This window comes from Phocoena phocoena, chromosome 8 (genome assembly GCF_963924675.1).
Source record: "Phocoena phocoena chromosome 8, mPhoPho1.1, whole genome shotgun sequence".
Lineage (NCBI taxonomy): Eukaryota > Metazoa > Chordata > Mammalia > Artiodactyla > Phocoenidae > Phocoena > Phocoena phocoena.
The window spans coordinates 58,527,542-58,555,121 of record NC_089226.1 but is presented as its reverse complement, the minus strand read 5'-3'; the positions used below and the strand labels follow the sequence as shown (position 1 = coordinate 58,555,121).

The 27,580-nt window shown below is 41.5% G+C and overlaps 1 protein-coding gene and 1 pseudogene across 1 annotated transcript in view; one reads left to right on the top strand and one right to left on the bottom strand.

Annotated features, from left to right (window-relative positions):
* The window catches only part of MRPL48 (mitochondrial ribosomal protein L48), a 49,451-nt gene that overhangs the window by 5,038 nt on the left and 16,833 nt on the right, over window positions 1-27,580 (top strand). Inside the window, exons 2-4 of the mRNA XM_065882312.1 lie at window positions 5,136-5,188; window positions 6,193-6,230; window positions 18,395-18,483. Coding sequence (XP_065738384.1) covers window positions 5,136-5,188; window positions 6,193-6,230; window positions 18,395-18,483 — 180 coding nt within the window. The remainder of the gene's footprint in view (window positions 1-5,135; window positions 5,189-6,192; window positions 6,231-18,394; window positions 18,484-27,580) is intronic.
* LOC136127471 (large ribosomal subunit protein eL13 pseudogene) lies at window positions 7,526-7,879 on the bottom strand (annotated as a pseudogene).

Sequence of the window (27,580 nt, the reverse complement as noted above, 5' to 3'; positions counted from 1 at the left end):
TAGTCACCATATTAAACACATTCAGAAGAGAATGGCCAAAGAAAAAATTACAAACAATCAATTTTGTAAGAATTTAGGAAAAGGTCAGCTTGGATACCACATATTAGCTGTGTGCATCAGACATATTAATTAACATTTCTGAGCTTTGGTTTCCTTACAGTAAAATGGGGGTAGAAATATCTACTTCACAGAATGGTTGTGAGGGTTAATGCAAATGATATTTGGCATAAAGCAGGTTCTCAACAAATGGCAGGATTATTTAGGCTATTATTATTATCATTATTATATGAATTTCACTTCTATTAAATTGGTATTGTTCTTTTGAGAGGTAGTACGGCAGAATGGAAAACATGGGTTTTAGAGTCAGATTTGGTTTGAATTCTTGGCACCTCTTACCAAACCTATAACTTTAGGCAATTTACCTAAGCCTCTGTTTTTTCCTTTATAAATAGAGGCAATTATTTCAATGCCTCTATTAGAGGATTGGTGTAAAGATTGAGCAAAGTGCTTAGTACAAAGGATGTACTCAATAAGTGATAGTAACAATGCTATTTTAAATAATATTTGTTAATATACAAATATATTCTGTTAATATTCATGAGACAGTTGCTTGCCTCATGGGCCCCTTACCCACTTCTGTCACCATCCACCCCAGGGCTCTGGTGTCTGAAGTTACTCACACACCATAGATTTTGCCCCGTGACTTCAGTTCTTAAGTAGCTGTGTAGTCCTTTTCTGGTTCCTGACTCCCGAGCTCATGGGACAAGTATTTTTGTAACCCACTGCAACAGCTCTGTCCTCATTCATTCATTCAGTAGAGTCACTGGCCTTCTCTTCCATTTGGTCCGGAGCTGGAGCTGCTCTTCATTTGCTGACTGCGGGGAGAGAGTATTTGTGGATACAGTCCCAAAATAGGTTACTTTTGTCCTGATAAATGATACCGAGCATTGCAGGGGAGAGGAAGCACATTTCCCAGAGCTGAAAGGGAGATTTCACACCACAGTTTGAATGTCTTCCAGACAGTTGTCAACCCTTAAAAAGGTTTGGCTTTTAGATAATTAAATCCATAGCTATTGTGGAGACTCAGAAATCTGAACAATTAAAGTGAGGAAAAATCAGTCTCATCTAGATCTTTCTTCCCATCCAATACCTCTTCTGTATGAAGTGACCCATTTAAGAATACATTCTGTTTACTCTGATTTCTATTCTGTTTGTCGTGGTTGATAGATCTTGCACCTGGAGGGACGTTAGAGTCATCTGTTCTAAGTCCAGAGAGGGGAAAATTACTAGCCAATCACTAGTATGGTGACCAGTGAGGGCAGAGCCAGCCAGAGCTCCTGTGTCCTGGGGCTCCCAGTTGCCTGCTCTGTCTTTTATGCTGGCCAATAAAAGGTTAAGCATATTGTACACATGTTTACAAAGTCTTTTAGTATCTGATTTAATTGTCATTTTTAGGATTGTCTGCATACTTTGTCCTTCTTTCTGTTATTCATATCCTTCCCAATCTTCATGACCTCACATTCTCTGGGAGACTTTCCCTAAACTTGATCATTTTCCCCCCTAAATTCCTAAACACTAACACATTCATTTATGGGAGAGAGGGTGTAGAATAGTGGAAAAATTATAGACTTTGGAGTCAGAGAAACCTAAGATCCTATGCTAGTTCTGATAGTAGCTGTTTGACTTTGGGTAAATTACTTAATCTCAGTTTCCCCAACTGTAAAATGGGATAATAATATTTATCCTGTAATGGAATTATGATTTAGACACATGGTAGGTGCTCAACAAACTAGATGTGGGTGGTAATAAATGGTAGCAATGATTGTCACTCATTCGCTTCTTCCTAATCATTTATTTATTTACTAAAACAACAGGAAGATGATATGACTCTTGCCCTTGAGGATCTCTTGGTTTAGCATAGTGGCCTATGGGTGATGTTAAGAGTTTCAGTGAATCTCTTGAAGTAGTATGCAAACTTTTTTCCCCCTTACTTAATTTACTTGATTCTACATACTACATTTTAATTTTGGGGGGGGCCACGGCATGTGGCATGCGGGATCTTAGTTCCCTGACCAGGGATCGAACCCGTGCCCCTTGCATTGGGAGCGTGGAGTCTTAACCACTGGACCACCAGGGAAGTCTCCACCTGCTACATTTAAAAAAGTTGAAGTAGAGTTGATTTACAGTGTTTCAGGTGTACAGCAAAGTGATTCAGTTATATATATATGTATATATACACATATTATATATATAGATTCTTTTTCATATTCTTTTCCATTATAGGTTATTATAAGAATATAGTTCCCTGTGCTAAGTATGCAAACTTTTGTATATTCGTGTCAATATTTATTTGTCTGGGGAGAAGGTTCATGATTTGGGGCAGATTATCAGCAATATCTGATCTGTAACACCCCAAAAGCTAAGAACTTCTCCTGGCCATCAACACCTGGATTCCCTGCCAGAGGTACTTGTTGTTTGTGCCACCTATTTTGACTTAATCATATAATACTGTGGTATTGCTTAGCTGTTTAATACAAATGTGTATTCATATCTTCAGCCATTCAAATTCCTATAAGACAGGGGTTGTGCTTACATTTTTTAAACAGCTTTATTGAGGTATAAGTCATATATCATACAATTTGTCCATTTAAATGGCTTTTAATATCTATAGAGTTGTGCAACCATCACTACAATCAATTTTAGAACATTTTCATCACCCCAGAAAAAAAACCCATATCCCTGAGTTGTCATCCCCAGCTCCCCAGACCCCCCCCAGCCCTAGGCAACCACTAGTCTTTCTTTCTCTATAGATTTTCCTGTTCTGGCTATTTCATATAAATGGAGTCATACAATATTGGCCCTTTGTGACTAGCTTCTTTTATTTAGCATAGTGTTTCCAAGTTCATTCATGTTATATTTTGTTTTTACAGTCCCTTTCATATTCATCACAGTAGTTGACACATAATAGGCTTTTTAAAAAATTTATTTTTATTTCTTAAAACTTTATTTATTTTTGGCATCGTTGGGTCTTCGTTGCTGCACGTGGGCTTTCTCTAGTTGCGGCGAGCGGGGGCTACTCTTTGTTGCAGTGCACGTGCTTCTCGTTGTGGTGACTTCTCTTGTTGTGGAGCACAGGCTCTAAGCACATGGGCTCAGTAGTTGCAGCGCATGGGCTCTAGAGCACGTGGGCTTCAGTACTTGTGGTGTGCGGGCTTAGTGGTTGTAGCTCGCAGACTGTAGAGCACAGGCTCGGTAGTTGTGATGCACGGGCTTAGTTGCTCCGCGGCATGTGGGATCTTCCTGGACCTGGGATCGAACCTGTGTCTGCATTGGCAGACGAATTCTTAACCACTGCGCCACCAGGGAATCCAGGCTTTTTTTTCTTAATTTAAAAAAATATTTATTTACTTATTTTGGCTGCGCCGGGTCTTAGTTGCAGCATGCGGGCTCTTAGTTGTGGCATGCAGGCTTCTTAGTTGTGGCATGCAGCCTTCCTAGTTGTGTTATGTGGACTCTTAGTTGCGCCATGTGAACTCTTAGATGCGGCATGCATGCAGGATCTAGTTCCCGAGCCAGGGATCGAACCCAGGCCCCCTGCACTGGGAGCGCAGAGTCCTACCCACTGGACCACCAGGGAAGTCCCCATGATAGGCTTTAAAAAAATAAAATTTAGAACAGTTATAGAATTACAGAAAAGTTGCAAAGATAGTACAAAGAATTCCCATATACTTCATATCCAGTTTTCCCTGTTATTATCTTACATTAGTATGGTACATTTTTCATAATTAATGAACTGATATTGACATATTATTATTAAGTCCATACTTTATTCATATTTCTTTCATTTTTTAAAATCCAGTGTCCTCTTTCTGGTCTAGGTAGGATCCCATCCAGTATATTATATTACATTTAGTCATCATGTCTGCTTAGGCTCCTCTTGTCTATGACAGTTTCTCAGACTTTCCTTTGTTTCTGAAAGCTTTTACACATAATAGGCTTTTAAGACATAAATGTTGAAGGAACTGAAATTGTTCCTCATAGTGGACAGGATTTTCTCTTTGTGTTATGGGACCTTAAGGGCATTTATTATTTATTATCTAGTTACTTTATAAAAAGAACTCCTCTATGTTAAGCACTCTCTTAGTAAACCTATAGCAGTGATCTTTTGAGTGGGTGCCAGCAGGGCAGAGTGAGATTAAAATAACTGGGCTGTTGGGGGTAAGATTGTGAAGAGTGGGGGAAGCTGCCACTGCAACTGCCTCCTCTCATTATTATTGTTTTGTTCATGTTGCTATATTATTATTATTATTATTAAGAGAGTGTGGTGTAATAGGGCATAGTCTTTGGAGTAAAACAGTCCTCTTAGCCACTTATTAGCTATAATTTCTTGGAATATAAATTCTATGGGCCTCAGTTGCCTCACCTGTAAAATTGCCTTGCAGTGTTTTGAGAATTAGAGTTCAGAAAGTCCCTTGCATGGCGACTGTGCTTGACACATACATAATAGTTGTTGATTGATATTAGAAAATATAAATTAGGGACTTCCCTGTTGTCCAGTGGTAAAGAATCCACCTTCCAATGTAGGGGATGCAGGTTCGATCCCTTGTCGGGGAACTAAGATCCCACGTGCTGTGGGGCAACTAAGCGCACGCGCCACAACTACTGAGCTCATGTGCCACAAACTACAGAGCCCACGCACCCTGGAGCCTGTGTGCCACAACTAGAGAGAGAAAACCTGCATGCCACAACTAGAGAGAAGTCCGCATGCTGCAACAAAAGATCCCACATGCTGTAACTAAGACTTGACGCAGCCAAGAAAATGAATAAATAAATAAGTATTTAAAAAATAAATCAAATTAGAAAGGGGAAATAGGGTGAAAAAAAAGCAATCCAAGTAGTGCAGGGGGCGTTGGGATTCTGTTTTTCGAGCATTTTCTCTAGTGGGTAGAATAGGAAAGAAGATGGCCTTGGTTTGCCTGCATGTTTGGTATTAACTGTAGGGCAGTTTCTTTGCTAGACAAGAGACTTTGGTTCCATTTTGTTTTGTGTACTGTGGGTTTCTAGCCTCTTTGTGAAGAGGTACTTGGAGATCTGTGAATGCTTACAATTGTTCTAACATGGCTATTTTGCTGTAGGCGCTGTGTCTGAGGAATGACACCATTTTTAAGCAAGCCTTTTCCCTCTTGAGGTAAGGATATTAATAACAGTAAAAATATAGTTAATATTTGCATTCCACTAGGTGGTTCACACAGCATTCTTCTTTCATCGTCTCCACTTACATGTTTACTAAGCATCTCAAGCATTAACTCCCCTGCAAACTTACTCCTTCCCCATTCTCAGTAAATGACAACTCCATTCATCTAGTTGCTCAGGACAAAATCCTTGGAATCATCCTTGACACTGTTGTTTCTCTCACTCTGCATCTAATTCTTAAATAAATCCTGTCAGCCTTGATTTTGAAATATGTTCGAATAATGCAGGGCTATTGCAAGAACAACTTCACTGGTCCTCTTCCCTCAGTTTCATGTCTTCCTATTCATTGCTCACCTATTGCCAGGGTTAACTTTCTAAAACTTAAACTTGATCAAATCACTTTTGTGATTAAACTGCCTGGAGCTTCCCACTGCCCACACAAAGTACAGACAAAACTCCTTAGCACAGTGTTTGAGGTTTTCATAACCTGACCCCCGATTACCTCTTTTACCCTGCCCCCTTCCCTGCTGCTTAAGTGCCACTCACATCCACCTGCTTGCTGTTCCCCAGATATACTACTTTCATACCTCTGCCTAGAATGCTTTTCCTGTGGGGCTAAATAATCGAGAATAGTTCTTAATTTTTAAAACCTCATTTCAAATAGTTTCACCCCTCGTGAGCATGCTTTCCTTTGTATTCCACCAAATCTTGTACATGGTTTTGTTCTGGATCAGCACTGTGTTGTGGCTCGCATCTGTTTACATATCTCTCTCCCAATTAGACCATAGATAGAGACATTTTACTTACTTTTGCATCCTCAGGACCTAACAGATTGACCCATAGTAAGTACTTAATAATGTTTATGGAAAGAAGAGAAGGAGGAAATAAGGAAATATGTAGCATTGATACATCCTTAATGAGGAGCATACAAGTTTTGGTAGCTTTGCAAATAGATGTGGGTATCTAATTGTATTCAACATACTTTCTTCCTCTTTTTAGGTTCAGAACCTCAGGAGAGAATCCCATCTGTTCTGCAGGTAAACAGTTATTTCCTGATGTAGTCTTCCTGCTTTAAGTGACCCTCTAACACTCTAATAATTTTGTCTAAAAAGATGCCTAACATATCTTTGAGAAGAGTGCCTGGGACCAAATCCTACCCCTCACGTGGAACAGGACAAAGGGCAAGAACATAAAGTAGTGGTTTAAGAGCAAGAGTTCTGTAGTAAGTTTGGATTCCAACTCTACCACATACTATTCTGTGACTTTTAAGTACCTCTCCATAGCTTGGTTTCCTCACTTTAAAAAATGAGAATTATAGTACAAACTACAGTGAACTATTTGAAGATTCAGTGAGATAAAACATATAAAGTGCTCAAAAAAAGTTAGTATTGGGACTTCCCTGATGGTCCAGCAGCTAAGACTCCACACTCCCAATGCAGCAGGCCCACGTTCGATCCCTGGTCAGGGAACTAGATCCCACATGCCACAACTAAGACCCAACACAGCCAAATAAATATTTTTTAAAAAGTTATTATTATTATTATTATTGCTACTATTTCAGACCTGTCTTTCATGTCCATTATCTACCAGGCTAAGGCTTTTCTTCCAGTATTTTATCCAAAATGAATGTTCATTCAATCTGGTCAACTCAATGAATTTCAATATGTTTCAACCCTATTATTTGCCAATTTTTCTTTGTCTATTATGTGATACATTTCAAAGCAGCCATTGGATAGTAATGACATCTGTTTTTTGACTGAAGAGTATCAGAAACAGGGAATTCCCTGGTGGTCCAATGGTTAGGCCTCCACACTTCCACTGTAGGGGGCACGGGTTTGATATCTGGTCAGGGAACTAAGATCCTGCAAGCCGCATGGTGTGGCCAAAAAAAAAAAAAAAAGTAACAGAAATAAAGGAATGGGAGCAAGGAAGGGAACTAACATTTACTGAGTGCCTAGTATGTGCCATGCAGTGCATAAGAAGTTTTACATCCATTAATTATTTCAGAAGATGGTGGCAATGTGCAGAGAATCACCACTTCTACCAGGCCTAAAGCCCAGCTTCTCAAAATATGTGCTTCTTTTTATTTATTCATTCTCTCAACAAACATTTATAGGACCAGGCTGTGTTTTAGGTGCTGGGGGTACAAAATTAAGATGATATAATCCTTGCCATTTGGAACCTTACAGTGTTATAAGAAATAATTTTTTCCCAAAAGAATAATATAATGAACACTTCTGTACCCATTACTTAGATTCAACTGTTGTTAACATTTTGTCATGTTAGCTTTCTTTTTTTTTTTTTTTTTTAATAACAAGTTGCCAACAGCACTTTATTTTTTCTTTTCAACATCCTGTTCTGCAGCTTCCTTGGCCCTTTCTGCCCAGATGCCAAAGTGCCGGGCATTGGCGCGGGCCATGCAGAGACTGGCGAAGGCCTTGAAGTTCTTCTCCTCCTCTGTGATAACTCCGGCCTTCTCCTTCTTGTAGATGTTCCGTATGGGAATGACTGGTCCGGTCAGCTGGGTGGCCAATTTGAGCTTTGCAGCAGAGCTGTCTCCCTTCTTGGGGGCTGAGGTCTTCCTGCGGATCTTGCGCGCCGGCTGGTTGAACCATGTGGCCACGCGCCGCTGCCAGTTCTTGTGGAAGTGGGGCTTCAGGATCATATCATTACGGCTGGGCGCCATGGCTGCGGCCGACTGGCCTGGGGAGCAGGGAGGACGAAGAGGGAGTTAGGGCCCGGGCGCAGTGGCCCGAGGGCGCACGCACGCACGTTAGCTTTCTTTCTTTTTTTTTTTTTTTTGCGGTACGTGGGCCTCTCACTGTCGTGGCCTCTCCCATTGCGGAGAAAAGGCTCCGGACGCGTAGGCTCAGCGGCCATGGCTCACGGGCCCAGCCGCTCCGCGGCATGTAGGATCCTCCCGTACCGGGGCACGAACCCGCGTCCCCTGAATCGGCAGGTGGACTCCCAACCACTGTGCCACCAGGGAAGCCCCCACGTTAGCTTTCTTGATCAGATGTTATGATACTTCACCCCGAATACTTAAGCATGCATTTCTAGAAACAAGGATATTCTCTACATTCTATTAAAGAACCACAGTAGCATTATCTCCCTGAAGAAAATTAATAATAATGCCCCAATGTCATCTAATACTCTATCCATTTCCCCAGTTGTCCCCCAAAAGTCTTTTATGGGGTTGTTTATAACAAAGAGCCAATGATGGTTCATGCTTTGCATTTTGCTATGATGTCACCTTTAATGCAGAACAGAGCTTTCACTATTTTATTTCTACAACAGTTGCTTTTTGATTAGGCTAGACCATTTGACATAAAATTTCCTCCCTTTTTAATTTGATTATTTCTGTGCGGTATTTTATAATATGTTCTGTTCCTTTCCTACAAACTAGAAGTTACATCTAAAAGCTTTTCTAGATTCAAGTTACACAATTTTAGCAAGAAAACTTAATAACTGATGCTGTGTACTTCATATTGCATCCTATCAGGAGAGGAAAAAAAAAACCTAAGAAAATCTGATCATAAAAGTGAAAAGCAGCCATTTTAGAGAATATGGAAAATAAACACACACACACACACACAATACACACATGAAGAAGCTGAAGAAAATAAAAATCACTTGTAATCCTACCATCCAGAGATTATTGCTTAACATTCTGGAGTATATCCTACCAGGTCTTTTTCTAGGCATTTCTTTCTCTCTTTCTGTGTGTGCGTGTGCATGTGCGTGTGTGTTTGTGTGTATTTTTTTGTCTTGCAGTAATGGGAACAAATTATATATAATGCTTCATAATCTTTTTTTTCTACTTAATCTATGGTGAACATGTTTCTACTATAATAAATAAACAAATATCTACATAATAATTTTGAATATACTGCCTTAAATGGAACAACTTGTAGGGTAAGAATCTGAGTCTGGTTTTGAACATGTTGAGTTGGAGTACTTGTGAGGAAGATATACTAAGTAGTCCATTGGAGACACTGATCTTGAGCTCAAAATATAGGTCTGGGATGAAACTGTGAATTTGGAAGTCATCATATTGTTGATTTTAATTGAAGTCTTGGGAATGAATGAGACTACCTGAGGAGAACAAGTAGAGAAGAGGCCCAAGGATCAGGCCCTGAGGAACTCCAACATTAAAAAATTGGGTAGAGGGTGCAAGATATGGCTAATGAGCTTGAAAAGGGAAGCCAACGTGGTAGGAGAAGACCAGGTTAGTATAGTTTCATGGCAGCCAAAAGGAGAGTGTTTCAGGAAGGAAAGAGTGGTTAATCAACGTTACAGTTTCAGCTGTGTGCTGCTGAGAGGGGATCGCAAAAGACATGAACTAACGATGTTCCTTGGTTTCGACAACATAGAGGTGACCTTAGGGAGAGTAGTATCTGTGTAGGTGTGGTGAGGTCTGTTGTGGAAATCAACTGCATTGACAGGTGAATGGGAGTTCAGGAGTTAGAGAAAGCTATTACAGACAGTACGTTTAAGAAGTTTGTCTTTGAATGGGAGGAGAGAGAATTGGCAGGAGCTGGAGAGGGATGTGGGATTAAGGAAAGACTTTTTTTGATGGTTATTTTTCTCTTAATTATACTTTTAATTTTGAAAGATATAAAAAGTTATAAAAAAGTGAAAAGGGTGATATGTCAAATAAACCCAGATTTGGCAATTATTAACATTTTGTTAGACTTTCATTTTTTTTCTTGTATATTAAAAATAAGGATTATGGTCAAGACCCATCCCTTATCCCATAACCAGAGAAAAAGTTCATTTTGAACTGGTATGTATTCCGAGGAAGGTTTAAAAAATATATTAAAATTATCAACTGTTAAAAATTATAAAAGCATGCAAATGGTAAAACTAAATATAAATTGACAAAAGGATGTATGATGAAAGATTGAATTTTTTTCTATTACCCACCTAGTCTCAATCCTCAGTGGTATGCGTCGATAGCAGTTTCTTGTATATTTTTCAGGAAAGTTTTATGCGTATATTAACATATATGTTATAATGCTGGACATTTAGCTTGTTTTTAGTTTTTGTTATTTCAAAAAATGCTGCAACAACTGTTTCTATACATCTTTATAAACTTGTTCTGTACATTTGTTAAATTCCTGGAATTGAAATTGCTGAGTCAATGGGTTGTCAGTTGAAAATTTTGGTAAGTATTGTCAGATTGCCCTTCAGAGAAGTTGTATTAATTTACATTTCTATTTTCTGGCCCAAACTGGGTTTTACAAAACATCTTACTTTTTTGCTGGTGAAAATTATGTCTCATTTTAATTTACATTTCTTGAGAAAGTTTGTCATCTTTTCATATTTTTTTGGCCATTTGTATTTCTTGTGAACTGCCTGCACATATTTTTTGCCCATTTTTCTTTTGAATTATTTGCTTTTTCATTTTTGATTTGTAAGAACTTTTTATATAGTTCCTTTTTTTAATGAAAGTTCTTTTTTAAAATTTATTTAATTAATTAATTTATTTTTGGCTGCGTTGGGTCTTTGTTGCTGTGCGTGGGCTTTCTCTAGTTGCGGCATGCGGGGGCTACTCTTCGTTGCAGTGCGTGGGCTTCTCATTGCCGTGGCTTCTCTTTGTTGTGGAGCACGGGCACTAGGCACGCGGGCTTCAGTAGTTGTGGCATGTGGACTCAGTAGTTGTGGCTCGCGGGCTGTAGAGCGCAGGTTCAGTAGTTGTGGCGCACGGGCTTAGGTGCTCTGCGGCATGTGGGATCTTCCCCAACCAGGGCTCGAACCCATGTCCCCTGGATTAGCAGGCAGATTCTTAACCACTGCACCGCCAGGGAACTCCCATAGCCAGTTGTTTTAACATTTATTGAAACATCCATCTTTTCCCCATAGATTTGAGAATGTCACCTTATCATATACTAAGTTTCCATATGGATCTAGAACTACTGTATTGTAACTTAGTATTGTTTTATAGATCTGTCTGTATATTTGATACCAGTACCAAGCTGTTTTAATACTACTGGTTACTGTAGTTTTGAGGTATATTTTAGTATCTGATTCCGAGGTAGTTTTTTGTTTTATTTTGCTTTTGAAACTGGATTAAATGGGGCATGTTAAATGCTGTTGAAAAAAGTCCAATTGAATAAAAGATCCTTTTGAAAAGAGAGGTAGGGACAGTAACAATTTACTCAAACAGCTTCCTATTTGGAGATATTTAAGTTGTCTCCAAAATCTTGCAATGTAAACAACACTATGATAAACATCCTTGTACATTAGTATTTCTGCCCTTCTATGATTATTTACATAGGATATATTTCTAAAAGTCTAATTGTTGGGTCAAAGGAAATGCACATTTTCATTTTTTTTTTTGGCTGCACTGGGTCTTTGTTGCTGCACGTAGGCTTTCTCTAGTTGTGGCGAGCGGGGGCTACTCTTTGTTGCGGTGCGTGAGCTTCTGATTGTTGTGGCTTCTCTTGTTGCCGAGCACGGGCTCTAGGTATGCAAGCTTCAGTAGTTGCAGCACACAGGCTCAGTAGTTGTGGCACGTGGGCTCAGTAGTTGCAGCATGCGGGCTTAGTTGCTCCACAGCATGTGGGATCTTCCCGGACCAGGGATCGAGCCCATGTCCCCTGCATTGGCAGGCGGATTCTTAACCACTGTGCCACCAGGGAAGTCCCAAAATGCACATTTTTAAAGCTATTGATGTGTATTGCCAAATTGCTCTTTGGAAAGATTGTACCATTTTATAGTTTTTTGGTATTTAAGAATCCCTTTTTATACACTCATCAACATTGTTATTTTTTTAATATTTGTTAATATTAATAAGTAAAAAATGCCATCCCTTGTATTTGTTATTTGCATGTCTTTGATTACTAGTTGGTTGAACATATTTTCATACATTTACTGGCCATTTATCCTTTCCTTTGCCCATTTCAATTGTGGAATCTCAGTGCCTAGAAGGCTTCAAGACCCAGGGTAACTCACCAATATCAGCATGCCAAAGTAATTCTCTTTGAAAGGACACAGCTTTGTTGGCATTTTTCATGTGTCTCTGAGATTTCTTTAAAGTCAGAAATTTCAAAATTGAATTATAATGGTGTTCGGAAAAGAAGAGTAGGAAGCAGTGTCCTGTTCCTACCTTTACACATCATACTCTCTGTGGGCCCTGGGTACCATCCCAGCTGCTCTCTCTAAGGGATGGGCCTCATTGTAGTAACCATCTTTTTCTTACTGATTTAAACGTACATGGAGAGGTAGAAGTAAATATATAAAGAGGTCTAAAGAGGTTAAATGAAGGGAACTCAGACTCTTCTTATTATAGCATGAGCAAAAAGGTGGAGTCATCAAAACATGGTACATTCAGGACTTCCCTGGTGGCTCAGTGGTTAAGAATCCGCCTGCCAATGCAGGGGACGCGGTTCGAGCCCTGGTCTGGGAAGATCCCACATGCCGCAGAGCACTTACGCCCGTGCGCCACAACTACTGAGCCTGCGCTCTAGAGCCCGCGAGCCACAAGTACTGAGCCTGCATGCTACAACTGTTGAAGCCCGCGTGCCTAGAGCTCATGCTCCGCAACAAAAGAAGCCACTGCAATGAAGCCCGCGCATCACAAAACGAAGAGTAGCCCCCGCTCGCTGCAACTAGAGAAAGCCCACACGCAGCAATGCAAACCCAACACAGCCAAAAATAAATAAATTTATTTAAAAAAAAACCATGGTACATTCAAGTCCAAATAGTTCAGTGTAATTAGAAATTCTAAATTGAAAGAAGTTTGAAAAGAGATTTTGAAAAAAGTGGGTAGCCGCCAGAGCCAAATCATTGCAGATTGTCTTGGTAAAATATCTCTAGAATTTCAAAACAAAACAAGCAAACAAAAACACCCCAACGCTTACTGAGCACATACCATTTGCCACGTGCTGGGGTGTATCTGTCCTTCAGGGATGTGTATTGGATGGAGAAAATATCCTGTAATTAGACTCTTGGCTGGGGTTACCCCAGCTTCTTCCTCTTTCCCTCCTGCATAGCCCTGCCAAAATGCTTGTTCTAATTTTGAAGGAGAAATAATTAAAATGAAGTTGTTTATCCCTATCCTGGATTGATGGGTTTAGTTCCCAGTTTAGTAAACAAGGACATTGAAGGACAGTTGGCTCTGGCATATATAAAGGGAAGGGCTGTTTTGTGGGAGAAGTCAATACATGATTACATTCTATAATTGTACTAACTGAAAGATTTTCAAAGCCTCCTTTTGAAATCATGGGGTTTTGTATCTTCTTCAACAAAAAGAGTTGCCTTTTCTCTCAGAAGGCTGCAATGTTAATATGACAGCAGGAAACCAGCTTGATGACACAAGCAGGGGAAAAAATTCAGTTGAACTTAATGGAAATCAGAAGCTTTCAAACTTGTAAATTTTATAATTAAAACAACTAATTAAGCAGTTTAACCACTGGTAATTTGACCAAAAACCTTTCATTTAAGAGAGAAAAGGGTTAATTTAACAGTAGTTTGAACCAGCTTCTTAGTTAACCAACTGCTCTAATTATAGAAATTGCCCCAAACTAAATTTGAAAATGCCTCCGTGCCAAGGAATTCCAGTAGATTAGAGGCTGAGGCAAGCATTTGTGGCATTTTCACCTAAGATGTGTCATCATCTCAAAGATCACTTTTGGTTCTGCTACTTGAAACCACTGGTGGGTGATTGAATTTCTGTGTACTTAAAGATGGTGACGAGTGCCTGGGTTGTTGTTTTTTAATTTACACAAAATATTTTACTATATAATGGAGGCATGGGAGAGCTGCAACTGTAAACTCTTGATGATGTTTGTATGTTTAGGGCAGCACAGAGACAACATTTAAGCTGGCCATGGAGGCTGTGAAGGATATCACCAGTCAGAGAGGTGCAGTCCCAGCATGGGGGACAGCCCAGCACCACACAGAGGCATGAGAACTGCATGGTTTATACAGAATGGCAAGTGTAGCTCTGTGGCTGAGAAGCAAGGTTTTAAAAGCCTGGAGGATGGAGAGTGAGGACGTGAAGTGGTTGGAACTAGATTATAAAATTGAGACTCTTAAATGCTTGCCTAAGGAGTATGAACTTCAGGCAGTGGAAAATCATCAAACATTTTGAAATATAGCAAGGACCTTCCTTGTCTCATTTATTGGTGTTACTGTAGTGCCTGATACAGTGCCTGGCACAGAGTAAGTCCTTTTTAAAAATTGTGTGTGTGCAGTGAATAAATTGTTGAATTAATGAAAGAGAATAACATGATTAGGTTTGTGTTTTAGAAGGATTAATTTGTCAGCTTTAAAGGATGGAATAGAGGGGGAGGGGTGTGGATACAGGAAGACTAACAGCAACAACTCAGCCAAGGATACTACTTGAATCTTTGCTTGAACTTCCATCCACACTCCCCCTCCAACCACCTTCCACCACAACAACCAAAGTGATCTTTTAAAAATACATTAGACATATAATTTCTCCGCTGTTCAGCATGAAATCCAAACCCTTAACATGGCTCAGAGTGGTGGGTTCCAATCCACTGCCCAAATCTCTGGTGCACTCAGCCCCTCTCACTTTGCTTCAGCCACATGGACAGTCTTTTTGTTCCTTGAATGTGCCAATCTGCGTCCCCCTCTGGGGCCCTTGCACACGCTATTCCCACTGCCTGGAATATTCATTCTCTATCTTTTTACCTAATAAACTCCTATCTGCCTTTCAAGTCTCAATTTATTTAATTTATTTATTTGAGTAGATAATGCATGTACATGGAACAAGTTTTAAAAGATACATGAGTATAAAGTCAACAGTAAGTCTCTCTCTCCTGCCGTCTAGCCACTTCTCCCTGGGGATAGCCACTATTACTATTTTCCTCTGAAATCTGGTTTCAGTTCACATGTCATTTTTTTTAAGAGGCCTTTCCTGATATTCCAATCTAAAATAGATCCACTGATTGTATTGCCATAGCGCTTTTTATCATTCATCACAATTTGTAATTTCATATTTATTTATTTATTTATTTTTGCGGTACACGGGCCTTTCACTGTTGTGGCCTCTCCCGTTGCGGAGCAGAGGCTCCGGACGCACAGGCTTAGCGACCATGGCTCACGGGCCCAGCCGCTCCGCGGCATGTGGGATCTTCCCGGACTGGGGCACGAACCCGTGTCCCCTGTATCGGCAGGCAGACTCTCAACCACTGTGCCACCAGGGAAGCCCTCATATTTATTTTGTGACTATTCCCTCCTCCATTAATGATTCCCTCCTCCTACTAGACTATAAGCTCCATAAGCTGAGTTTTGTTGGCCTTGTCCCCTGTTATATCTTCACCTCATTGCACACTGTCTGGCACATCGTAAGTGCTGAATAATTAAGCCCTTCCTAAATTTTTTGCCTGTTTCTGTAAGCTCATCTCTTGCCACACTGCTGCTTATACTCTGCCTTGAAATTCTCTCTCTGGGTCTTCCCCTCCCCATACTGTGTTCTCTCTAACTCCTAGTCATCTGTCAGGTTTTACTTAAAAGCCACCTGCTCTAAGAATCCTTTCCTGACACCACAAGTCCAGCCTTAGTGCCTCTCTCATGTATATAGCCCTTATTGTATGTAGCCCTTATCACCTGCATTGATATTACTGTCTCGCCACTAGATCATAGATTCTGTATTGCAGGGACTTTGTCTTTGCCCATTGTTACAGCTCCAGCATCTAGGGCAGTGGTTGGTACCAACCCGGGCCTGCCATGGATATTGGGTTGTTTGTACATTGCACAACTCTAGTGTGTGCCATTCACATGGTTGTGAGGCTATAATTGTTTCTGGCTACCCCAGTGGGTAGCAATAAATATTTGTTGAATGAGTAAACATGCTTTGGAGAGTTCAGTGCTTTTTAGGAGGTCATGTTTTAAAGTCATAATAAAATCTTTTGGGATGGATTAATTTTCAAGGCTCTGATCTGAGGATGGTTGTGTACCCAATCAAGGGGATTTGGATATCAGCTGTTTGGGCGGGGCCCCAGGTTGCAGAGTCTGGAACCTAAAGCCTCAAAGAGTCAGCTGGGACTGTGGCCAAGAAGATACCTCAGTTATGTTCAGTGCTCTTTGGAAGCCTCTGCCAAAAATACCTCCTTCTTCCATGCGTGTTAAACTCTTACTCCTCTTTCAAGAATGCAGCTGTTGGGACTTCCCTGGTGGTCCAGTGGTTAAGAATCCGCCTTCCAATGCAGGGGACATGGGTTTGATCCCTGGTCAGGGAACTAAGATCCCACATGCCTCGGAGCAACTAAGCCTGTGCGCCAGAACTAGAGAGAAGCCCATGCGCTGCAACGAAAGATCCTGCGTGCTGCAGCGAAGATCCCGCGTGCCGCAACTAAGATCCGAGGCAGCCAAATAAATAATAAAGTTGAGAAAACTGACTTAAAAAAAAAAAAGAATTCAGCTGTTACCTCCCTGAACCTATTCCTCTGTACCGTCTTCCACTTATCCCTGCTCACGCCTAAGGTGGAGTTAGTGGTTCTTTCCTCTAAGTTCCTTGCTCTCATCTCCATTAAAGTATTTTGTACACTATAAGGTAATTATCTGCTTTCCCATCATCCTTCCCCAGTACACATTGAGTGTCTCTAGGGAAAGTAGTATATTTTAGTCATCTTTGTAACTGTCCCAGTATCTATTCAGTTGTTGGCATATAATAGTAAATGCGGACTAATGCACATCATGGAAGGGATCCATGATATACCAGGGTTGTCTTGATGAAATACTGTGGATTGTAAACATAGGGAAAGTCTCTGAAGCCACGATTCTTGATTGGCCTGGCACAGAGCAGACCTGCATGGAAGCACATTTTAGAAAAGAGAAGCTTAAGAAACATTTCACTTGATGTCATTAGACTTTTCCACACCATTTTGTGTTTAGTCCCCCACAAAGTGGTGGCCCTGGGGAGATGCAGGACCACAGGAGCTGGGAGGGAAGGGAGCAGAACCTAGGACTAGTACTTTTCCAGAAGGTAGGGAACAAGCAAGAGAGACAGACAGACATAACAGAGCTGTGTAGGGCTGGTTCCAGTGAAGGGTAGAGATAAGGAGCTGATATCAGATATGGAAACGATCAAGTCTAGCTAGATTTTGTTTTTTTTATTTGGCTGCCTTGGATCTTAGTTGCGGCACTCGGGATCTTCGCTGTAGCATGTGAGATCTTTCGTTGCGGTGCGTGGGCTTCTCTCTAGTTGTGGTGTGTGGGCTGTCTAGTTGTGGCACGCAGGCTCCCTAGTTGTGGCTCATGGGCTTCAGAGTGCACGGGCTCAGTAGTTGTGGCGCTTGGGCTTAGTTGCCCCGCGGCACGTGGGATCTTAGTTCCCCAACCAGGGATCAAAGCCACATCCCCTGCATTGGAAGGTGGTTTCTTAACCACTGGACCACCAGGGAAGTCCCTAGCTAGATTTTATATTCCAGAAATTCAGATGTTATAACACATCTGAGAACAGGCTGTTCAGTCACATAGACCTGGGTTTAAATTGCAGTTCTGCCTTTTACTTGCTGGTTGACCTTGGCCAATTCCTATTTTTTTGAGCTGCAGTTTCTTTATTTGTAAATGAAGATAAAAATAATGAGGATTAAAGGAGAATATGTATATATCAGCAAGTCCTTCTTTGAAGGGAATGGGGGTGGCATATCTCTGGGTCTACCACAGTGAATATGTGTATACAGATCCTATTTTTTACATACACACTGTTCTGTACCTTAGGTTTTTAGTTTTTATTGTTATTCACTTAACAAAGTCTGTTGGAGATTATTACATATCAACACAAATAAAGCAAATTAGATAGTTTAAAAAACTGGAAATCTGTGATTGTCCTTTTTCCTGGTTGTATTTGCCACCTGTCTCTTTCTCTGAACAATCTTCATTGGAAAACTTCAAAAGGATTATTGCCTGTTGAGGAACGGAGAAAATGAGAGCCCTGTGAGAATGTATTTTGTCCCCCTACCAGCAGTGGCTCTAGCAGGAGAGAATTTCTCAAAGAAAGATGGGTGGTGGGGATTAGATATAGTCCAGGGGCCAAACGGAGAGAAAAATGGGGTAAACCGAGTGTCAGATCAGGATCAAGAAATAGCTCTGGTTCTTTAAACCAGCAAGAGGCTCACTACCCCCAAATATTCCATTTCACGATGGAGAATTTGTCTCCTCATGTATGATCTATCTGTCCCTGGAGGAGCTTTGAAACAGGTTTGTCTTATTTCCTCTCTTTTAGGTGGCATTCTGCTGAGCATCAGGCGGCACTACAGGTCACAGCCCACGCATGGCATTGGAAGATACAAGCACCTAGTTAAAGCACAAGAGGTAAGAGGGGCAGGGGTCCTTGAGAAAAGGATAGTGTGCAGCTTTTACAAAGACCCTGAAGATCAGGCGTGCATAGGTTGGATTATACTGGAGCTAGAAAGGATAGAGGGTTGTCCCTCAGTCCTCTCCAGTTAATTAGTTTGGATATGATCGAGAGTGGAGATGTTTTTGCCAGTTCCTAATCTTGTCCCTAGGCCAGGTTATCCCAGTGAAAAGCAAATTCTTTGGTTTTATTATTTGTGACACGTAAAGAAAATATCTTCTTAGTACTTAGTTCAATAGGGACCTCACAATGGAAATGGTATGTTCAGTTCAGTTGAATGAATGGTTTGTGGCACATAGAGGTGGATTCACATTTTCAGCCAAATAACTGATTTTTACAGTATTTACAGATTTAAAATATGTATGTGTTTCTTTAATCCATTATCACAGATAACTGGGAGTTATTTCTAAGCATTGTAAGATTATTTAGCCTATTTCTTTGGCTCCAGCTGAAGGATTGCTTCTGTGGTGGTTGGATTTTTTGTGCATTTGCAGAGGATTTTGTAGTGGGATGGACACAAAACTGGCTTGAAAGTCAGACAGTCTAGCTTTGAGTCACGATTCTATCACTTCCTGTAAACAGTATAGTTAGGAAGATTTTGCTGTTCTACTTGGGGAGATTTCAACATCGCTTTTGGTTCTTTGGCTTAGTTCGATGCTCCCATGCAACCCCGCACATCTCCCATTGCCTCTCTCACCTTGGCAGAAGTCCAGTACCACTGCATTTGGGCCTCAGAAGCCATTAAAATTGCCACGTTCTCCTGAGCAACATCCTTATATCAAGGAATTTCATGACAGCAATGTTGCCACACCTGAGGCTTGTATCAGGCACCTTCCCAGCAGGAAACAGCCCTACTAAAATTGTTCCTTTGTAATGAGAAGAGTACTGAATTGGGAACCAGGAAACTTGTGTTCTAGGCTTGGTTCTGCCAGTTATTAGCTTTGTGATTTGGGGTAAGTTAACCTAACCTCTTTGGGCATGGCAGGTCCTGAAATTCTATGTAAAATGTTTTCTATGTGTGACTTTTTTTGGGAAGAGAGTCCATAGCTCTTGTCAGACTCTTCACAAAGTTTGAGAAACTCTGGATTAGAATATCTTCAAGAGTCTTTCAGCTCTGATATCATGTAACTCCATAATGCTATGATACATTTTTCAAACATCTATTATGTGCTAGGTACTGTTGGGGGTGCCTTGCCTTTTCAGACTGAGTTGCAATAAAATTTTATAGTATGAATGAACAAGACCTGGTTCATGCTCACAGGGAGCTGATAAACCACTAGAGATAAGACACAAATAATTATGCTCCCAAGCAGAAAGTGACAAGTGCTGAAAGGAAGATACAAAGTGCTATTTAAAATTCAGAAGAAGGAGTGATTTACACCCTTTCTGAGTTGTGACACCTCAGAGTAAGTTCTTGGAGTTGTTTTATTTTGCGATATCCCCCTTCTAAAAGTCTCACATAAATTAGCAGAAAATAAAATTAGTTTTGTTTGGGTGTGAGTTTTTTGTTTTTTTTTAATTTCTTGGGATCCTCCCTCATAGATAATTTTCTGTATATACCATGCTCTGGCCCACTCCTTGGCTTGTTATAAAAGGAAGCTTAATGGCATGTCTAATGCCATCTGTCCCATCTTTCTCTCCAGCCTCCTATCCCATCTCATGGATACCATACTCAAATCATCATACTGGGTTTTTTTTTTTGCAGTACGTGGGCCTCTCACTGCTGTGGCTTCTTCCCGTTGCGGAGCACAGGCTCCGGACGCGCAGGCTCAGCGGCCATGGCTCACGGGCCCAGCCGCTCCGCGGCATGTGGGATCTTCCCGGACCGGGGCACGAACCCGTGTCCCCTGCATTGGCAGGCGGACTCTCAACCACTGCGCCACCAGGGAAGCCCCATCATACTGTTTTGAGACCTCTCACCTGCTCTTCTGTCTACTTGGAAGACCTGCTCTCCTTCTTCACTTGGCCAATACATTCTGAACATCTAAATCCCATTGAGGAAGCAGGATGAGGAGGGGAAGAACAAATCTCTCCTTCTGAGAAACCTCTGATTCCCTGCACTGGGTTACTTGTCCTACCATGAGCTGCTGGAGTTCCTTGTGCTTCCTCTATCCTAGGACTTGCTGCTCTGTTTTAACCACCTGTTTTGATGACTGTTTCTCCTCCTAGATGATGAGCATACTCAGGGTAGAGGCCATGACTCATATTTTTTCTGTATCCCCAGTGTCCAGCACAAAGCCTGACATCAAGTAGAGGACAATAAATATTGACTGAGCTGAACCTAAATGTGGTTATTGGAGCTGCCCCGAGGTTTTGTAAACCAGAGCTGGCAAACAACCCATTCTCTGCAAACAGCTGCCTCCAGATGACCTTGGTTGCTTGAAGGGAGTGATGCTCCCTTTTGTTAGGGCTGTAGGCTTTTCTCAGATGTCATTCATTGTTCCAGGGTGGCTAGCACAATAGGGCTGGATGGTGATGGAAGCTGCTAGAGGCTCCTCACTTCCTGCACGGAAAAGCACAATGAAAACTTTCATCCGCCAGCTTACAGAGGCTCTGTCCCAAGTCCCTGTCTCTTTTGTACCCCTGGGGTACTGGACTGGAAAAGCTAGAAGTCATCTTTTGGCTTCCTTTCTTCCCTGAACTTAGAACCTAGAAAAAACAATAAACAGCCATTTTCCCATTTTTTCTTCTCTGACTCTCAGGCTGGCTCCTCTACTCTCTTGAGCCCTACATCCCTGAGACAAGAGTTAATTCTCATGCACAAAGTGGCCAACCCTTGTCCCTTTTCTGCTGGTATAATCTCTTCACTCCTCCTTCCAAAGGTTCCACACTCAGCCTTATGACTCCTGAACCTTGGGAAGGAAAAGGCACATCTACCTCACCTCAGCTTTCCTTGTCAATACTGGTTTTATCTCTATCTTGCATGGCCTGGTTTATAGGTTGGTTTCCATCCCTCCATCCTGTGCCCTTGTCCTTGATGCTTCTCTGAGGAGTTAGTGAGAAGAGAGGTGAAAACAAAGCTTCCTCTTGGGTGGCAGCATGGGGGATGATAGCAAACCATTTTTTCTGTATCCTCAGTGGGATTTCGGGTCTCTCAGCACAGACCCGATCTCCTTCTCAGTGATTTCCCATTTTGCACGTTATACTTCAGGCACATTTTCTCATACACCCATTCTGTCTCATGCTTCTGTTCTTTGTACATGCTCTTTCTTCTTTAAGACATGATATCTTCCTTTTTCTTCTCTCATCATGTAAGACCCACCTTGACTCATGGCAGTGGGGGATCACACTTCAGAGCATATTTGCAGCCATAGCACTGTGTCTCAGTGTGTAATCTCATTATTCCTTCAAGGGCCCTGCATCATTCTGTTAAATTTAAAAGGCTTCAGATTGTTTGGAGTGATTTTTATTTGATAAAAATAAAAAGAATATAGTCCTTCACATTTGTATAGTGCTAGGTCATATCTCCCAAGACCACTTACTTACTTGCCCTCAGCTGTTGTTCAGCCTCCAATTTTAGGGTAATAGCAGCCCAAGAATAAAAGCATTGCCAAGAGGAAGATTGGGAGGATGAAATGGAGACAACATAAATTGCTGTCAGTTTTAGCTGTTATATGTTCTATTTTTCAGGCTCTGGGGCAAGAGAGTAAGGTTTTTGAACTTAGACAATTTATTTCCTCTTTGTAGAAGGGCAACTAGGAGTCAAGATACCTTTTCTCTTGGAAACTTCATGCTGTTCTGACTGTTGACATAGAGGAGGTGTTTGTCATTTCTGACACCTACTTATTTTGTTGTAGCACTCATAGATTGATCAGCTCTAACAGCCACAAGTCTGTGAGGAGACTGTGACATCATTCCCAGAAAAATCTGCAGATCAGAATCACTTTGTGGTGATAGTCCTAGCTTCCTGGAAACAGAAAGATTGGTTTTGCTGGCCTGGTGACTGTAGGGCTAGACATGGATTATAGGACTGGCTTATAGAGAGTTGTTTTAAACTAGCATCCATGTTTTCCCTCAAGTCTGCCTCTTGTAACTCATTGAAAAGAACAACCGTTATTGAGTGTCTGCTATGTGCCAGGCACTGTGCTTTGCCCAGATGATGCTGTGGTGAGTGGGACACAGTCTCTTAACTACAAAAAGTATGAAGTGGCCTGGAAAGGATAGTGTTCAAAAATGTAACTAAAGTACACGTGGGAAGTGCTTTGCTTGGGAAATGAACTAAATATCAAGAGAGCAAAGTTAAAGATGCAGTTCTCCCTGAAAGTGTCAGTGGAGATGTTATAGAGTTCAGCTCAACAAACATTTATTAAATACTACCTGTGTTCTTACATTGAGTATGTAAAGTGAACTGACCCTCATCTAGGAGTATGCAGTTGCTTAGCGTAGCTGGAAACACTGGGGCTGTAAAAACTATAAAAGGGTTTCCCAGAGCTTTTCCAGGCACAGAACAATTCCTGTGAAGACCTGACTTTTAGCCTGTGCCATTAGAGCACCCTGGTCTCCAACCCACTGGGCTCTCATCCTGCCTTGCCTGTTCTGCTAAATTACAACAGTGTCAGAGTTTTAGAGAGATTCATTTTTGATATGAGTAAAAGTAATGATCTCTTTCCATTTTCAAAGTGTTTTTCCATCCATTATCTCAGTGCCTCTCAAACCGTAGGCCCTTGGAACACTGGTGATCCTAGAATGGAACCTCTCCTCAGGTTTAATAATGGCAATCTTCCACATTTTAGAAAGACAATTAAGTTAATGGATAGAATTTTCTAAATTACAAGTTTTTCTTCCATCAGTTTTACTTGATGAAAATAAATGTTAACAGAGAAACTCATATGTTTTCATATTTTTTGAAATGCAGAGAACTCCATTTATATAATCTAACCATATGTTCTGCTAGTTAAGTCATTCTTGTTTTATACAGTGAAAGCACACTGATGAGTGTTTCATGTGCTTCACAAAGGAAAACGTGATTTTTTCTTAGGCCCTTTGTAACCAACAGATTTGAAAACCATGCCTTTTGCTTCACCAACTATCCTGTGAGGTAGACTGGGCAGAAAAGGAAACTGAGGAGCATAAGTGATTTCTCTATGACCATATGGCTAGTAAATAACAGAATTAGAACCAGAATTTAATTCAGCTCAACTCAACATTGAATATTGCTGGGCTCTAGGAATAGAGAAATGAATGAGACATAATACTTTCTTATTGAGGTAGTGGTTTGGCTGCCATAAGAGGGAGATCCACTCAGTCAAGGGGCTTAAACAAGATAGAGTTTATTTTCTGTCATATAAAGTATAGGTAGATATTCCCGCCTTTTGTTTTGCAACACTTATCATACTGCTTCTATCTCATAGTCTGAGATGGCTGCTTTCCTTAAGCCTTCATGTCCACATTCCAACCAGCAGGAAGGGGAAAGGGAAAGCAGTATGTGTGAGCTTGTATCCCACTGGCCAGAACTTGGTCACATAACCATACCCAGCTACAAGATTGGTTGGGAAATGTAATTTTTATTATAAATGGTCATATGCCCAGGTAAAATTCAGCAGGTCCGTGATTAAAGAGAAAAGAGAGAATAGATATTGAGAAAACTGACAGGCTCTGCATACCTTCCTTAAAGAGAAAGACGGAGATTAAGAGAAATGTTTTAGAATTAGGCAGACCCAAGTTAAAGATTCAGTTCTTATGCTTACTAGTGTATGTCCTTGGGTAAGTTACTTAACTTTTACAAGCCACAATTTTCTTGCCTTTAAATAACCATGTTATTTAAATGGTTTGTGAGAAGTAAGTTAAAAAAGAAAGTTTTAAGTACTTAGCACAATGTCTGAAGCATGGAGCCCATAAGTAGTTACTGGTGGTGATAATGATGATGCTGATGATGGCATTAGTCCCTCTTTTTTACAATCCCATAGCACTCTATTTTCCTCCCTCAAAACATGCAACTTCTTATAATTGTTCCCTGTATGCCTTTCCCAATAGATTGCAAGTTTCAGCAAGCAGAGACTATGGCTGTCTTATATACTATCATATCCCCAGTGCTAACCCTGGTCTGGCTTATCACTATTGGTCAGAAAATATTTGTTGAATAAATGGATACATGTGATAAGTGATAGTGGTGTATAATGGGGAGGGGGTTGCTATGGGAACACATAGGTGTAGTACCTAACTCAGCATGAGGAATGAGGGAAGTCTTCCTGGAAGAGCATGAACAGAGTCTTAAAAAATGACTAGGAGGGGAGCTTCCCTGGTGGTGCAGTGGTTGGGGGTCCGCCTGCCAATGCGGGGGACACGGGTTCGTGCCCCGGTCCGGGAAGATCCCGCATGCCGCGGAGCGGCTGGGCCCGTGAGCCGTGGCCGCTGAACCTGCGCGTCCGGAGCCTGTGCTCTGCAACGGGAGAGGCCGCAGCAGTGAGAGGCCCGTGTACGCAAAAAAAAAAAAAAATGACTAGGAGGGACTTCCCTTGCGGTCCAGTGGTAAGATGCCGTGCTTCCACTGCAGGGGGCACGGGTTCCACCCCTGATCGGGGAACTAAGATCCCACACGCCGCGTGGGTGCCGCAAAAAGCAACAACAACAGCAACAAAAAACTACTAGGAGTTACATTGAGGATGTTGGATGAAGAGTCAGACTCTGCAGGGAGGGGAAACATTCTGGGCAAGGGTGGAAAGTCATTGATCCTGGAGATGCAGTTGGGAAACTTTTAGCAGTTTGTTAATCCTGGAATCTCAAGTGGGCACTAGAGGATGATGGTACATGAGACTTGAGAAGTAGACAGGTCTAGATTAACTTTTTTTAAAGTTGCCATTTATTGAGGAACTACTATATACCCTTATATGTCACGCAAAACACCTAGGAGTACTGACCTGCTCGTTGCACTTTCAGCTGCGACCACCTGAGGTCATTGCTCTTGGGTTTTAATTGACATGGTGCAGCAAGGTAGCTTGTGTTGAACTTGCCATGGGAGGTGGGCTGCTTGTTATGATTAAATTGAGAGGATTGGTTCTTTTTCTTCTTTTTTTTTTTTTAAATTAATTAATTTATTTATTTTTGGCTGCATTGGGTCTTTGTTACTGTGCACGGGCTTTCTCTGGTTGTGGCGAGCGGGGTCTACTATTCGTTGTGGTGTGCGGGCTTCTCATTGCAGTGGCTTCTCTTGTTGCAGAGCACAGGCTCTAGGCGGGCGGTCTTCAGTAGTTGTGGAGCGTGGGCTCCGTAGTTGTGGCGCACAGGCTTAGTTGTTCCGCGGTATGTGGGATCTTCCTGGACCAGGGCTCGAACCCATGTCCCCGGCATGGGCAGGTGGATTCTTCACCACTGTGCCACCAGGGAAGTCCTGAGAGGACTGGTTCTTTCATGTGTGTCTTCTCTCTCTCTCTTTCTCTGAACTGTAAGCCTCTTTAGAACTGGGACTGTGTTTTCTCTTTCTTTGGTCTCTTTCTTTAGAGTGGTTGAATCAGCACTTTGCACACAGCAGGTGCTTAATAAATGTCTCATTCTGTACAGCATACTGATAGGATACTAGGAGCACGCTTACCTCAAATTTGTAGTAAAAATAATGTCCTATCTGTGTACATTACTCAATCTTTCTTTAAAGATACCACTTATTGAGCAACTACTATATACCAGACGTGTAACCACTGTGTGCCAGGCTTTAAAAGCATTATTTCATTTTACAGTATTATAAATGGTATATTTTATTTAATCCTCAGATATGCTGTGGTTATTAAGGACCCTGTTTAAGGAATCTAAGGCTCATTAAATGACTTTCCCAAGTGGCTAGTAATTTCTAGAGCCATTATTTGAACTGACAGTGGTCAGAATCCATCTAATGTCCATGCCATTTCCATTTCACAGAAATTCACTATTTTGAGCTTCACAAGAATCTTAGGTGTTACAGATGAAGACACTGACACCTAGAGAGGTCACTCAATGTCATGTAGTAACTAAGACAGTACTTGAGCCCAGATTTTCTTTTTTTTTTTTTTCAGCCATGCTGTGCAGCATGCAGGATCTTAGTTCCCCAACCAGGGATCAAACCCGTGCTCCCTGCAGTGGAACCGCAGAGTCTTAACCACTGGACTGCCAGGGAAGTCCCCCAGATATTCTTTGGCTTCCATCTTAGTCTAGGGCTCTTTATGCAGCACCAGACTGAGCCTCTCTGCCATCCCAGTCAGGGTCAGGCCTTCTGTCTGGTGTACATTTCTTGAGTGTGCTACACTGAGTTATAAACATAACCACTTGATTTCTGTGCACCCTATGGCTCATTATGGACTGTTCAGAGTACCATCACCAAATCATTTAAGTCCCCAGGTGTAGCTTTTAAATTTTCCATCAGCAGAATTTCTGGAAGCTGTATATGCTGCAGGCCTGTCAGCTTTTCATTTGAGGATTCAGATGATACAATTTCTTCCCAACTTTCCCACCCTAGAGAATGCCACCTATAGTGATAGGCAGCTACTATCATTACTTTTGCAGAATCTAGAGGAGAGAGCCTGGGTTTGGGGCCACAGAGTCAGCTTCTAGCCATGGCTAGACCCAAAGTGGTTGCCTTTTCCATTTCCTTACTATTGTAACCTTTATTTTAACCTTTCTGGACTTCGACTTCCCCCTTATATAAAATTAGGGGAGGAAGGAAGGAGAAACTAAGTTATCTCTAAGTTACCTTGCAGCTATAACAGTCTGTGATTCTAATCTGAGTCCTTTCTCTATCTGTTCTTTGCCAGCAAAGTTCCCCAGTAGCCTTGGCCAAATAACATCCTTCAGAGGACCTCAGTTTTCTGTCTGTAAAATAGGAGTAATATGGATATTTCTGTACAAAAATGGTTTAGTGATTTATCCCATGGCCCATTTTGGGCATCATATTGTAATTCTACAGGGATCCAAGGATGGCCGCCCTGGGCCAACTCACAGTGAATCCAGGTCAGTCACAGGAGTACCAAAGTTTGATGGTGGACAGTAGTCCCTCTTCCCTGCCATCTTTCTCGTAGCCTCCATTCCTTTCCTGCCTAGCTCTCCTTCATGGGCAGTCAGGGTGGCCTTCCCGAAACAGAGCCCTAGTCA